The sequence below is a fragment of the Eucalyptus grandis genome, chromosome 7 (assembly GCF_016545825.1).
Source record: "Eucalyptus grandis isolate ANBG69807.140 chromosome 7, ASM1654582v1, whole genome shotgun sequence".
In the NCBI taxonomy this organism is placed as follows: Eukaryota; Viridiplantae; Streptophyta; class Magnoliopsida; order Myrtales; family Myrtaceae; genus Eucalyptus; species Eucalyptus grandis.
In genome coordinates, this window is record NC_052618.1 from 24166311 (window position 1) to 24182009 (window position 15699).

At 38.7% G+C, this 15699-nt stretch overlaps 1 protein-coding gene across 1 annotated transcript in view; it reads right to left on the reverse strand.

The window, feature by feature from the left end:
* The window catches only part of LOC104455257 (disease resistance protein RUN1-like), a 39940-nt gene extending 24602 nt beyond the window's left edge, over nucleotides 1-15338 (reverse strand). Inside the window, exon 1 of the mRNA XM_039317635.1 lies at nucleotides 15333-15338. Coding sequence (XP_039173569.1) covers nucleotides 15333-15338 — 6 coding nt within the window. The remainder of the gene's footprint in view (nucleotides 1-15332) is intronic.
* Nucleotides 15339-15699: the final 361 nt, after the last annotated feature.

A 15699-nucleotide genomic window follows, 5' to 3' on the forward strand; every position in this document is an offset into this window, starting at 1 on the left:
GCGGGCAAAGCGGGGAAGGAATGGCGGCGAACGAGCTCTTCCTTCTTCCTCTTCTTCTCTCGCATGCTCGCTCTCCCTCTCTCGATTTCCCTCTCTCTCCCTCGGCTCACCTCCCTTTCTCTCTATCCGCCCACTTCCCCTTTTCCTTTTGGGTTGAATAAAACCCTTGCATGCTCCCATTTTTGCATGGAGGGACACATGGTTACAAAGGGGCAACACTTGGCAAGCTTTTCTTGCCACATGGCATTTTTGCCATGCACATGATGGGGCTTCAATGGGCCGGGCTTGGGCTAGGCCTTTGGTCGACCAAATGGGGAAATGGTGGGCTGGTTTTTTGGGGGTTTTTGGGCCTTAAGAAATCAGCCCACACCTTTTCTTAATAATCCACCTTAATCTCCACTTATAATAACTTAATTTCAATTATTCACATGGCCCTAAAATTTTGCAACATTAATTGATAAAAATCCAACTTATAAAGTACATGGCCAAGAATAAAAAATTTCCCTATCAATTTATCCTTTAATACAAATCCTTAATCACTCATGGGCATAGGATATATTTTCAACTAAATAATTGTCCATTAAAATGCTCGGCCTTAATCTATTACAATTCTTTGGTCTAAAGGCCATAACATAAATCAATAACACTTCCATCACCTATTCATGGTTCATGGTATATCTAGGGGTTATTATGAAATTTTGGGATGCCACATGTGTTTACTTTAGATATCAGAGCAGATGGTTGATGGGTTTTCTACTCCCAATTTGTTTCGGTGTTTGGTTAATATCTCAATTAAAGAATATCGTGATCAACGTTGTTTCGAGTAAAGCGTTGTAGTGTAGTAATGCGATCTCTTTGGCACATTTCATGTTTTGGTATGGAGGAAGAGACAATGGATGAAGTATGCATTGATGTAGATTTAAGTTGAGATATATTGGTGCAGAAGGATACCTGAATTAAGGGTGAACAGATTTAACACTAAGCTCACACGTGAAAGTTAGATTATTGAGATACAAGTGACTTATGTCAAAAAAAGTCTAACATTGGATAATTAGTGTGGTGTGAAGTAATTAATGTAAAATAGTTGGCTCATAACTCATTAGTTTAAACTTTTAAATAAATATGGGTACAACTAGATATGTTGATGGGATTGTACTTGAACTCCCTCTTAGTGATCTTCTTGGATGAAGATATCGGGTTTCTACTATGCGTTATTAACACCTTACATGATGTCCACCACTCTCTGACAAGTCACTGTCAAATAATTTGGCCCTTCATGTTGTTTAATTTTAATAAACAATTCTAAAATCCTAAATATGTGATTTAATAGACAAACAAAATATACAATTAATGAGTAATCGTATTTTTAAGCGTAAGATCATTACATTACTAGCGGAACGATCAATTACCAGGTCTTGCCTCCACTAAGTAAAAATTATAGTTCGTTCATTGCCATGCGAATAACCTAAATTACCAAGAAAGTTTGCAACTAACCAAATAAAAATTTTGTGTGGGGGAGATATTAATGAGAAAATAAATTCCAATTGCTTAATCAGGATTCGGTAGCTTTGCCCAAACAACAGATGTTTATGTCTTAAAATTTCTTAAGTTTCGGAATCTCGCATGCTTAGCAAAACTCCAATGGTAATTCCTCCAACAACCAAAACTTGAATTGTTCATTGCAATTTCTCATTAAACGCAGTCCTACACAATCTACAAGGTCACACCCAAACTTGGTACTCATGAATGATTGCAGGCTGTTTCTCCCAACAATACAAGATTCGGATATGTTGTAACATTAAGGCAGAAGTTAATTATTCTTTGTCTTCTCTATGTAATGAAGGAGCACGGAGGAACCCATTGGCGGCTGTGGTGCTTTCTCTTGGGAACCGACACCTTAATCCTCTCTTCTATAGGGGTCAATGTTGCAACCTCCCTTTTCGGCACCTACATATGCATGGGCACATGCAAAGGCTAATGTCTTGCTAAGTATTTGGCATAGCCCGAGCTCTCCCAAGCCCACAAATTCATGACTTATAGTCTGAGTTTTTAATTTGCAAGTTAATTTCAAATATGAGTTGCCATTAATTGATTTTGGGTGAATCGATTAGAAACCCAAGTGAAATATCGGGAGAAATACTTCAATCTTGTGCAACCAAAGAAATGAGGCTAAGAGCAACATAGAGGAGGATTCCCAAGTTACCTTGTCCTAAGCTATCATGATATGTATGCTTCAAGTTCAACCATGTGTCTATGCCTATTATGTCCTATATTTCATCTCCTGTAAATAGAAGATAGAGAGTGTCATTCCCAAAATTATGTTCAGGGAACAAAACGTATCATTTTTTTTTTTTTTGTTTTTAAAAATTGGGTGATCTTTTTTGTTTGCCCCTACTTTCTTAAAAGAGTGTTTTAGAGTCTCGACGAGTCCACATGACATGCCATTTTTAAATGGCCCCTATCACGCTAAGTCAAGGAGATGATGTTCGAGACACGAAGTAAGTAAGTCAGAAAAATAAACAAGGTTAAATTTAACATCTTGCTTTGAAAAAAAGTATTAATGAAATATTTTTGTTTTAAAAAAGATGTGTTTTGGGGGGGAGAAAGCATAAGGAAGCCTAGTCCTCAGAATTTTCCCTAGATGATATTCTATTTTCATGGTTGGAAGTGGGAATGATGTTCAAAAACAAAAATAAAAAATAAACAAGCAGACTTAAGAAAGACGGATAGGTTCCCACGTAGGGGAATATGCAAGAAAATTAAAAAGGGTTCTATTCGAGTGGGCCTGCACTCATTCCCTCTAATGGTCCTTCGTCAACAGTGCCCATGAAGAAATCTTCGAACCAATCACTGGTCATGCCTTCTTGTGCCCTTTCTTTCATTGTCACCAAGGACAGTACATTGTCACCTGAATAATGCCCAGCCTTCATTAGCCCCCGATAGATATCGACGGTGTGTGCTTTGACATTCCTAATCCGACAAAGTGTCAAAGCTGAACACTATGTTTACTTTGTCTCGCATGATCAAAGAGCGGATTGCTCTAGACATTCGACTTGGTGGTTTGGAATGAGAAAGTTTTAGTGTCCAATAGGTTATGGATTTGACTCTTAAGGGAAAAGCACTCATCAGTCGAGTACCCTACTTTGCCCATATGGTAATCGCACATCTTCGATGGGTCATAGTTGGAAAAGTTTTCAACATTTGGTCGCTTTGGCTTGGATGAAAGTAAGTTCTTTTTTTGGAGGATTTCTAGCACTTGCGATGGTGACCCAAGGAGAGGAGTGAACTATCTCTTGTTGTTGTGACATTGGGACGGCTGACGACTAGTAGTCTATTGTTGTCTCGTACCTATATGAATTGTTGGGGGATGACAGATGTTTGCAGTGTAGGTTGCACTGATGTCTACGGGAGTTCCTTATCTTTATTCATGCTAAGCCTCCTACTAGCAAGAGTAGGCTTGGTAAACTAACCATCCCTCAAACCAATCTGACTCTACTTCCCTACCGGAATGAGTTGATTAAATGATTCGGTAATTGTGGTTACCATTCGATTACTATACTCATAGGGAAGAGTTTTGATAAACATTTTTCTCAACTCAAAATCAATTGGTTCAGGATTGATTTGGGCAGTTAGATTCCTCCATCTAATGGCATATTCCTTGAATGACTCGGACTTTTTCTTCTCAGTGCGCTCAAGATCCTCATAAGAAAGGGTAATGTCCATTACGAATTTGTACTGTATGAGGAATGCCCTGCTTACCTCGCTCCATGTTTTGAGGAGGTTCATGTTCTTTGTGATGTACCATCTTAAGGCAAGGCCTACTAGACTTGATTGGAATAACTAGATCATCAAGGGTGCATTATTGATGTATTGGGCCATCCGAACCAAGTACATTTACAAATGAGCTCTCGGGCAAGTCGTGCCATCATACTTATCAAACTTAGGCATTTTGAATTTTTTCGACATTTTGACTTTGGAATAGACTGATAGGTCCGTCGGAGTTGGATCTTGGAGGTCTTGTAGTTATTTCAGCCTCTCCTCAAGCTTCTCAAGGCGTTTGTCATGCTCAATCTTAGACAAGTTGTCAGGCTTAGCTCTCTCAATCGTGATTTGGTGTGGATCATCCTCTAATTCGAGCATGTTATCATCGGTATCTCTACCTTGATCACCCTTGATGGATGATTGTGGTAACAATACTTCGATTGAGGTTGGGGAGGGTGTAAGTTTGCCCTGGATTGAGTGTATATGCTTCGAGAGTTGTTAAAGCACACTAAAGACTTGCTTCGTTTCACTTTTCATGACCGCAACATGGCTTGGTACATTCTCTTTGACCATTCTTACTCTCGCTTTTGAGCAAGTTTGGATTGGCAAACGTTGACGTTCCATAATTACCTAGTCATGAATAAATAAGCATGTGTAAACATAAGGCATAAATAGGGAGTCAGTCCATGATGACGACCTAATTCTACTCTTTTTGTTTATTCACAAAAAAAATTGTACATGGAGGGGATTTCCTAAGCATGGATTGGAAAAATAAAGACACGAGACATGTTAGCATAAACTAAAAATATATCCAATTTGAAAGACGACAAAAGCATGAATTGAAAATAAATTTTCAAAAATCTTCCATCCTTTTTTATACACCATTTTTCTTTTCTTTTTTTTTTTTGGAAGCAACAAGAAATTCCTTGGGAAAAAAAGAAATTTATAACATGCTTGAGGAAACAAAGGCATCAACTGAAAGTAATTAATTAATTAATTTTTTTCAAAAGTTTTTTCTTCATTTTTTTCCCCAAAAAAAAACTCTATAACAATTACTTCCAAATTTATATGACCATAGTATTAAATCCATAACTAATTTAGACTAATCATGGAACGGTCAATACATACAGGAAGGTAAGTAAATTGCAAAGTGCAATGATAGATTACTTCACGAGAGAAAATTGATGACAATTACACAGACATGCGCATAATATGTGCAATTCGATTTCTAACTAAAAAAGGCTTGGTGAAGTTAAGAGGTGATTTGACTGTCATAGTCTCACATCAGCGTTAGGTCCTCCTAACCTCAACTCTACCTAAAGAATTTTGAGAAAAAAAAAAGGCAACCTCTACATTACGGTCTCACGTTCAAGGTTGCATCTTTCTTAACACCATTCTAAAGTATCATGTGGCGGCCTAGGTCCGGCGGACGGGTTGTGTGTGCCACGTGTAGTGCTAAAACATTAAAGCATGCACGACAATTTATATAGAAAATTTACTTTAACAAAATCAATGCTTACCTCTAACCCATCAACCTAAAAAAAACAAGTTAGTGAAACATTTAAACAAGACAAAAAGGCCTAAGTCCACAAAAATATGTTCCTAACGAAGTCGCCAAGCTATCGTGACCTCCCTTTTCGGCTCCCACATATGTGCAGGCGTGTGTGGAGGCTAATGGCTCGCTAAGTATTAGGTTTAGCCCGGACTCTCCTAAACCCACCAATTCACGACTTATGGTCCAAGTTTTTAACCCGTAAGTTAATTTCAAATATGAGTCACCACTAATTGATTTTAGGTGGGTCGATTAGAAATCCAAGTGAAATATCGGGAGAAATACTTCACTCCTATACAACCAGAAAAATTAGGATCAATGATTTGATTACACTAGTTAATCACTAATGCCCTTTCAGTGCCTAATCTTGTTTAAACATCAAGTAAAGCATTTATGCAGCATTTTATACCAATAACGAATTCTAGGATTCAATTCCTATTCAGACTGAGGAAATAGAAATCCATGCATTACAAAGACAAAATTGGAATGCAGGAAAAAAGTCAATATTTGCTTCCAAGAGGTTAAACACGATTTCTTTTTTTGGGTTTTCTAATGCATTTACGGAGAAAACTAATCAAAAATCACATTTTTTGGTCTTTTCTATTTTTTTGAAAATAAAAAAGGATTTTTTATAAAATAATATTATTATAAAAACGACCTAGGTCGGATTCCCGGGTTGGGACCGAGCCGGTCGCTAGCCCCCAACCCAAATAGGTCTGAATTGCGAGCTTGGCCTGGAACCCTTTTTAAAAAAAAAACTGTATGCCCATTTTAAAATAAGCCAAGCCTAGCCCACGATTTTTATTTTTTTTTAAACAAACAAACCGCCCCATTATAAGTAATGTGAGCCCATCCCGAGATACAAACCTTAGACTCAGCCGGGTCACGCGCTTGACCTGACCGACCCGACTCTGGATTTGCCCTCATTTGGGTGCGGCTGCGAGGACCGAGATGAACGGCGTTGCCCGGCCACGCGTAAGCCGCAGCGCCGTTTCACATGCTCGGGTTAAACTCAGCCACCACTCAACCAGCCACCGCCACTGACCATCGTCGCAGATCACTACAACTCCAATCGAGCCCATTGAACGAAGGGATTCGAAAAGCAACTCTGTGGGGGCAATTCATTGAACAGTTGGCCAGCTAAAAGGAACAAAAACAAACCCACCAAGGCTCAAAATCACAACGGGACTCAAGGCAAGCATCGAGCCTCGACTGGAGTAGCCTAATGGAGAACGCCCGGGGTCAGAGCTCGCACGAGTTGGACAGCCACGAGCTCCGGCGTGACATGGTCAAACAAAGCTAAACCAGAGCCCTGGCTTACTAGTGCTTGACGTGCGGGTGGTGGGCAGCAGCGGCAGGGTCGACAGAGAACAGGCGCCGCGAAGCTCAGTTCACAGCCGTCGACTCGGCTCTGATCTGTGAGAGGGGCGGCGATGACGAACAGCAGCTCGACGGGGACGGCGTCGAGATGGGCAGCAGCTCGTCGTCGAGGGACCAACAGACGCGATGGCGGGGCGGCCGTTGGTGGCAGGTTGGCGACGTGAGGTTTGATCACCTTGGATCTCTCTCTCTCTCTCTCTCTCTCTCTCTCTCTCTCTCTCTCTCTCAAGTCTCGCCCAAATCTGATCAAACACCCTCAGATCTAGTCTTCCTCGGATCTCCTTCCCCTTTTCCTTTCCCTCTTAGATCTCGGATTTGCTCACTCTTAGACCTCCCCAGATGTCTCTCAGGGAAGTCGTCAAGCTTGCTCCTCCGATCTCTCTCTCTTCGTGTCTTTCTATCTTCGGCCTCCCCCTCCTTTTATAGGCGAGAGGTCGGTCGACGGAGGAGCCTCGACTGTCGATCTTTGGTGCACCGACCAGCCTCTCCCCGTCGATTGAGTTGGTGTTAGCTCCCACCTTTTCCACAGAGGCCTGCTCCCCTCCATCACCGGCCTATCCTGCTCTGCCTTGGTAGGGCGCGCGTGAGCGGTAGAGGAAGGAGAAAGAGGAAGAAGAAAGGGGAAGGGGCCAGGCCAAATAAGAACAAAAGGGAATGGGCCTCGGGCTCGTGCGAGGAAGAAATATATTTTTTTATAAAATCTTTCAATGGGTCAGGTTCCTTACACGGTTTAAACTTGAGAAACAACTTAACAGGACCATCCGTTCCTACCGCAAAGGGAATCATGAACCAGTGCGTTGATATTTCCAGCCAAATATAAACACGCCTTCATATTCTGGAAATAAAATACCATATATCTTGATTATGATTCATGAAATTACATAAACCTTAATTGTAGCTTACCATTGTACAGAGGAAGCAGCAGCGGTGTCCTTTATCTTAACAAAACTAAAGAGATTTCGGTGCAACTTTCTTTCCTTGTCGATTAATAAAGGTTGTAAAGAATTATCCGAGGACATCTTTCCCCCACAGGATTTCTATTGTTTCATGTTTTGTATTGATTCTCTTAATTTTAATGTTATCCCCGTTCGAGGGGAAAATATAAAGAAAAGAGTCAATTTGACGATCACGAGTGTATCTGCTGCTCCTAGCTAGGGTTTGATCCTTAAAAAAGGTCAGCCTCCCACGACGAAACCACACAAGCACAAACAATTTATAATAGAGTAACGTTTATACAAAAAAAAAAAAAAATGTTCGTTGACGACGATCCTCTTATAATGATTATACACAATTTCTTTGAGTCGTCATGTATTTATCACTAATTATCGTGAGTTTGGGTTTTCAGCATTGTCTCTTAGCTTTATATGGTTATTTAGTGCAATAGCTAAGGACCAACGTTGAACTCCCAAAAATTACAGAAATAAAAAGATATATGAATTCCACTTAAAAGAAATTAAGGAGGGTTTCTAGGTTTAGTGTGAAAGACTATCATGTATTCCCCTTTAAAGATAGTATAGAATAATGTTCATACAAGAAAAATGAATATTTGTTCGTATTCTCCTTTTATTTAGAACTTAAATGAAGACATCCAGGGATGTTAATATAACACATTCACGGATCATCTAACCTAATCCCCAGCAGCTTCGTCTAACCTTAAAAGTTGTGATGTAAATGGAAAGATTTTGTCAAGTTGATGCTCGTATTAAGTCATCGTGCTGCTGCTGCGGTGACACCAAAAGATTACGGTAAGGTATTTTCATCTTCGTATTGTGTTGCCATTTGGACAAGAACACTAAACTGATTAATAGTATTAGGTTCTACTGTAGAAAATTATGCACATAAACAATTAATAAATTAGGAAGAATTAGATTCATATATGACGTAAAACACCGATATCAATATGCACAACGAAATTAAAGCATACCTATTTGAGCCATTACTTTACTTGAAGAGAAATAGATCACTTTGATAATTAGAGATTTATCGGAATGCTAAATCTTCCTATCTATTACTTATTTTGATATAGCTTTCAATGGGATTAAAGCAACTGATAGGTATAACTTACCATTTTATAGGCTAGAGAGGGACCTAGCAAATCCTAATCAACAGCATGTCAATTAGGTTATTTTCATTACGGGCTTCAGTTAACACAATTGCCTAAAATTTGCTGCTCAACTAGGCCCGTTATCAATAAACACCAATACCCAATTTAAGAAGATCGTTCGACAAATATTGGAAAATCCATTAACTTGATTATTTAAACTAGAAAATTAATTAATTAATGTGAACCCATATTATAGAAATTTCCAACATTCTTCCACTTGGGCTACATTAATTACTTATTTTTATTTTGAAAAATATTTATATTGAAAATGACACTATCGGGTTAATAACTGAAAATTTTCTTTTATGTGGTCACAACTTTAAAAAAAATATTCCAATAACGGTATCTCAAAACCAATCAAATCCTATATAACCTCAGTATAAGACTATATGGCATTTCATTATCACATATAATAAGCATTATATTTTCATGGATCATGGCCCTAGTGGTGTAGTAAAAAATAGTGTCAACATGTGATCAAAATATACGCTATTTCTTATTGGTCCTCAATGCAATCTCTCAACGACATGAAATTGCATGATTATGTCACAATCCAATATGAGATCTCATAATCAGTGACATCCAGTCATCTTTAAAATAAATTTGTTTAAAGATACTATTTTATACTTTCATTTCTCAGTCAACAGGATAAATGATAACAATAGAATCAATAACAACAATCATTGAAAATAAATGCCTTAATAGACATCATAAAAGCATTAACAGTTTGCATATAACTATAATATCAAGAAATACAAATTATATAACTCTCACTAACAAAAGAAATCAAAAAAAATCTAAAACATTCATATTCTTTACATATTCTTTAAACAAAATGAATCGTAAGTCTTTTATTAAATGATCAGCCAACATGGACTCAGTTATAATATTCTCAATCACAATGTCTCCCTTTTTGACCAAGTCCTTAACAATATAATATTTGATCAAGTAAATATTTTAACCGTGGCATTATTGTTGTTTACAGTAAAAGTAACTGTTTGTCACACATAATACAATAAGATCAATTATGGCAATAAGCAATTCAACAAAAATAATTTAGTACATTATAAACTCCCTTTTGGGCAAAGTGTATAATGCACCATTATTTTCTACAGTATGAAGTTTATAAAGTAACGACAAGGAGAATTACATATAATTGTCAAAGATCAATTTCCTTTAGGCAGACAAATCCTTTAAATGATACATCTCCATTATCAATTTAGAGGGGAATTACATAGAATTTTTAAAACATTTATCCCCTTTGGACAGATAAATATTTTTCAATTATACATCCCCATCTTTTAAATATGAGAGTTAATCTTCATGTTTTTTGCCAAATTAATATACACAATAACCCCCTTTGGGCGAGTAATTATATATACTAATTTTTATCAATAGGAAACTCTAATAAAATTTATAAATAATGTTCCATTTAATCAATGCCCAAAATTCATCTAACAATATGAAGCACTTTACAATATGTGCTTCCCAAGAACATATTGCGTTTATCAATCAACAATTTTTGCCACAATTTTTTTCTTATTTAAGAGAATTTGTCTTTTATGATTAAGAATTAATGTCCTTCATTGGTCATATCTATACAGAAGAATCTTAGAACTCAAAAGAAATGACATTGATAGTACAAAGATGAGAGATAAATGCACTGGAAGAATCCCCGCATGTTATTGACCATCGAGGAATTTGGGAAGAAATTTGTTGTGTACAGATTGAATTATTGACCAAAGCATTTTTCATGAATTCTATTTGCAGTTGTTGATGGAACAATTGTTAGAATCCAAACCAAAAATCAAAACGCACAAGTTGCAAGAACTTCCAATCATTTGGCCGCCATCTTTGGCTAGAACCGAAAGAAATAATGTATTAAGATGAACACTCGAGGGTGAATTAAGTGATCCCACCAATTCTAACTCACACTTCTAGTATTTCCTTCAGCAAAGGTTGCAAATTCAAGATCATTCTCTAACTTCCCACAAACAACACTGAATGGCAACACAAATGCCCTAGAGGAGGATGTAGGTGGTGCCAAGCAACTCCAAAGTGTAACATATATATACTCCAAGGCATATAATTCCTTGAGTTGACCAAATATTGCAATCAGATAATGAAGTTTGACAAAGCACTTTAGATAATACTATTTACCACGAAAGGGATTTACAGAAATTTTTGGTGCTGGCTCATTCTTTATCCATCATATATTTCTAATCTAATTTAACCTTGTACACTCCTAAAAGAAAAAAAACAACCACACACAATTTGAGTGATTCTTATTCGAGCACTCCAGCCAATATTCTACTCCATATGTAGTTTCTAGACAAAGCCTATATAAAGAGACACCACCCACCTACCGCTAGTAGTAAATGAGCCCGAACCAACTGCTTCAAAAATGTATGACGATCAGTTCTTGTTGAACCGTAGTTACGATGAGCCAGGTAGCTACACATCACGCTAAAAGACCGGGGATACTTGAGCACGACGTATCTCGCATTGAGCGACATCATCTAGGCACCAAAAAAAAAACCCTAACCAAGCTAGACTTAAAAAAAAAAAAAAAACCATCATCAAACAAGCATTTCCTCCTCGAGCAAAAGTTTAGTCCGGAAGAAATCAGTCATTTACATAGTAATGCCGAAGCATCGTTCAGCCTCCATATGTAATGGGCAATTGCAATAATATATCAACCGTTGCTGCTGCAATATCTACATTAACTCTGCCGTTCTATCTAAAATAGACCAGAGGCAGCTCAACGGAGGATTTTCGCATCGGGTTTTTACTTATGCAAACTTAAACTATGGATTTCTATTTGCTATTAGTGACGAGCCTAGCCTAGACTTAGGTTGATGAGAACTACGTAGTCCCAAAGATCTATCAATTTTCATTGGCTGAGTTTTACACTATTTTTTTTATTCGTATGCTTCTCATCTGAAAGCATACAAATTTATATAAGGTTTAGTGCCGGTTTATCCTTTCTGGTGTCTAATATGGGTCATTTTGCGGCCTTGGATAAGCAAAATGGACTGTGAGCGACAGTGCTTATCCACGAGAAGGTCAAAATATTGCTGCTATCGAAGGTCCAAGGAACCAAAATCAAGAGTCAGAATCAAGACATGAGAATTGATGCTTCTTTGCCCGAAACATACGGATACTTTGCTTGCTTGATATATATCATAAAGTTTTAGGATTTGACAGCTCAAAATAGCTCTAAAATCCAATCTTGAATAATAATAATAATAACAAAAAAAACACAAACTTCACGAGTCTGCAATTCATCCTACGGAGCCTCCTCCATGTATGCATTGTTGAAGATACGCAAGAATATTTACAGGAATCCTTCGGATATTTATATACCTGTGGATACAATGACCTCAGAAGCACAAGATCTTGTGCAAATCATCACAGGTCGAACTGATCAACCCACAATGGGACAATTTTTTCCATGGCAACCCAATCTGGGGCAGCCCACTTCCAGGGCTTCCTACCGGTGGGTACCGATACCTATGTATTATGGGCCAAGACCAAATATTTCTTTTTCCGAAGGACAAATTCAAGACGGCCCACCAGCCGCAAGCAGCGCGGGCCATTCAGAAACAATCGGGTCTTCCAATGTGGGCGAAAACCCTAATGGGTCAAGTGATTTTAATGTAGGGACTCGGGGCAGTTTCAATCCGGGTCAACAAGCAAATCCCTATCCGTGATTTCCACCCAGTTTCTAACCGATCTCCATGGCAGCCACCATAGGTTGCCCAGAACCCGGCGATGCACTGTATGTCTCCAATTTTGACGAGCCGGAGTTGCGGCTCATCATCCACCCTCTCACAAAACCAGAAAATTACTCGAGCTGGGCGCAGGAGTTTCAGCGAGCTCTTGTCATGAAGGATAAAGAAGGTTTTATTGACGGAACTATTTTGATTCCGACCAATGAGAAAATGGGCCAATAGTGGAAAAAATGCAATCAATTGGTGAGAACATGGATAGGCAATTGCATCAGTCCAGAAATTGCAGCCAGTTTACCTCTCATAGAAGACTCGAAAACAATTTGGGAGAATCTTATAGAGATGTACGAGAAACTTGATCGGGCGAAGATTTTTTAGTTACACCAAGCTCTCAACAAACTGAAGCAAAGAAACATGTATGTAACGACATGCTTCAATAAACTTTCAGCCCTTTGGAACGAGTTGGAAGCAGTAGAAGAGAGACTCGAAGGACCTAAGGCGACCCTCTAACAATACAAGGCAATGAAAGACAGAGAGAAAGCTACTCGTTTTCTGTTGATTCTCAATGAATCTTACCTCCATTTCAAATCACAAATTCTGGCCATGGAACCAGCTCCTCCCCTTAGTTGGATTTTTCAACTTCCGGTGCAGGAAGAAAATCAGCAACTCATCGCGACCGATGGCAAAACCTTCAAAACCCTAGCATTGGCGGCAAGAATCGAGAAAGGGCAAAAAGCCCTAGAGAAACTAAGAGAATCAATGTCGCTAGGGTTCGGGAAGCCAAAGGGGGCGCTTGGGTTTGCGGAGCCGAAGGGACCTTTTAAAGGTTCTACTATGGACAGTCAAGATCGAGCCCAGCGATCTGACAGTTTGAAAGGCGCTCGGGATCCGGCTGATTTGGATGGTGGAGATGCTCTCGGATCAAAGGCATCCAATGGTCCTAATTTCCCGAAAACTTATGGGCTAAATTTTAAAAATAAAGGGAAGTTATTTTGTGATTTTTGCAAACGGCCCCACCACACGTTGACAATTGTTAGAAACTACATGGCAAACCTAAAAGGAAGGGAAAGGAAATTTCAACTACTTACCAACTTACAAAGCATCAGCAAATATAAATCAACCCATCACACATGGAGAGTATCAGCAATTGATGCAAGCTTTATAGAAATTGGAGGCTCCTAAAAGAGGAAGCGGCTTTACAGGTATTTCTCATTGTCTGATAAATACTATATCAAAAAATGCATGGATTATTGACTCAAGAGCAAGTGACCATATTGCATGCAATAAGGATTATTTTATGATATTCATGAGGATCTAGATAATCATGGTATTGTGCAACTGCCAAATGGCAATATTGCTCGTCTTTAACTGGGACAGTCACTCTTAGCCCACAAATTATTCTCACAAATGTCCTTTATATTCCAGATTTCCAATTTAATTTTATCTCTGTGTCTTGAGCTTGTAAGGAAAATTCATGCCAAGTATTTTTCAATGGTGATATCTGTCTATTTCAGGCCTTTTCGACTGGGAAACTGATGGGCTGGGGTAATCTCTCTGAAAGATTATTTTTTCTGGAAAAGTCCACCAAAAAATCTTGATTTATTCTCTTGTAATAAACAATCATTGTGTAATTTGACTACCAATGATAAGAATTTCCTTTTGCATTCTAAATTGGGTCACAGTTCTTCCTTTCCCTATCCTCAATGTCCTATTTGTCCACTTGCGAAACAATCGTGAACTCCTTTCCCATTAAGTCAAAATCGTTCAGGTAATATTTTTTCCTTGCTGCATATTGATGTCTCGAGGCCATACCATACATTAAATCATGATGGATCTCGATTCTTTCTTACCATTGTGGATGATTATTCCAAAGCCACATGGATTTTTCTCATGCAAACTAAAGGTCAAGTTCTGTCTCATTTAAAGACTTTCCTTTCCTTGTCAAGAACCCCATTTGGGAAAACTGTCCAAAAAATACGGACATACAATGGAAGTGAATTCTTCAATCATGAATGTGCTGCTTTATTCTCATCACAAGGAATATTACATGAGAGTACATGTACCTATACACCACAACAAAATGGGGTGGTGGAACAGAAGCACCGTTACCTGTTAGAAGTTGCATAGGCCTTGAAATTTCAAGCTTCTGTTCCAGACAATTTTTGGGGAGATTGTGTCTTAACTGCCACTTATTTGATAAACTGTATGCCCACTAAGATCCTCGATGGGCGAACCCCCTACGAGATGCTTTTTGGAAAGAAACTAGATTTGGGTCATTTGAATATTTTTGGATGTCTATGCTACGCCACAATAGTGGGACCTAAAAATAAAATGGGTCATCATGCTCGTCGCTGCATCTTTATGGGATATCCTAGTCTACAAAAGGGATACAAGGTATTTGATCCTTCCATTGGAGAATTTTCAGTTAGCAGGGACGTTTCATTCCAGGAAAACATTTTTCCTTTTGTTGCTTCGGAATCAGGGACAAGTAGAGATGGGCATTCCCATACTTCTCAGCTATAAGGACCTCTTCTACATCAGCTGCAGACATGACACCCTTGATGGAAGTGACAGATCAATGTTCGGAAGAAGTTGCTCCCCAAGATTCAAGTATTGTCGACAATTCAAATACTCACTCACCATTAGAGAATGATGCGCCAAGGCGATCCGGACGTACCACACGTCCACCTACTTGGACCAGAGACTACATATGTGGGGTTAGGAATTCACTAGGTATTCTATTTTCAATTGCCTCCTATGTTTCCTTTGATAGATTTTCTCTGGAACATAGGTGTTGCATTACCTGCATCTCCGATGGGCGAGAACCATCAAATTTTGATGAGGCAAGCACTAATCCACGCTAGTAGAAGGCTATGGAGGCGGAGTTAAAGGCCTTAATGGATAATCAGACATGTGATCTTGTCACACTACCTCCGCATCACAAAGCCATTGGATGCAAATGGGTATACAAAATCAAATATCGTGCAAATGGATCCATTAAGAGATACAAAGTCCGATTAGTGGCTAAGGGTTTCACACAATGGAAAGGTTTTGACTATCATGAAACCTTTTCTCCCGTAGCCAAAGGTGTTACCGTCCGCTCATTTCTTTCGGCAGCAGCATTTTAAGACTAGTCGTTGCATCAGATGGATGTCAACAAAGCCTTATTG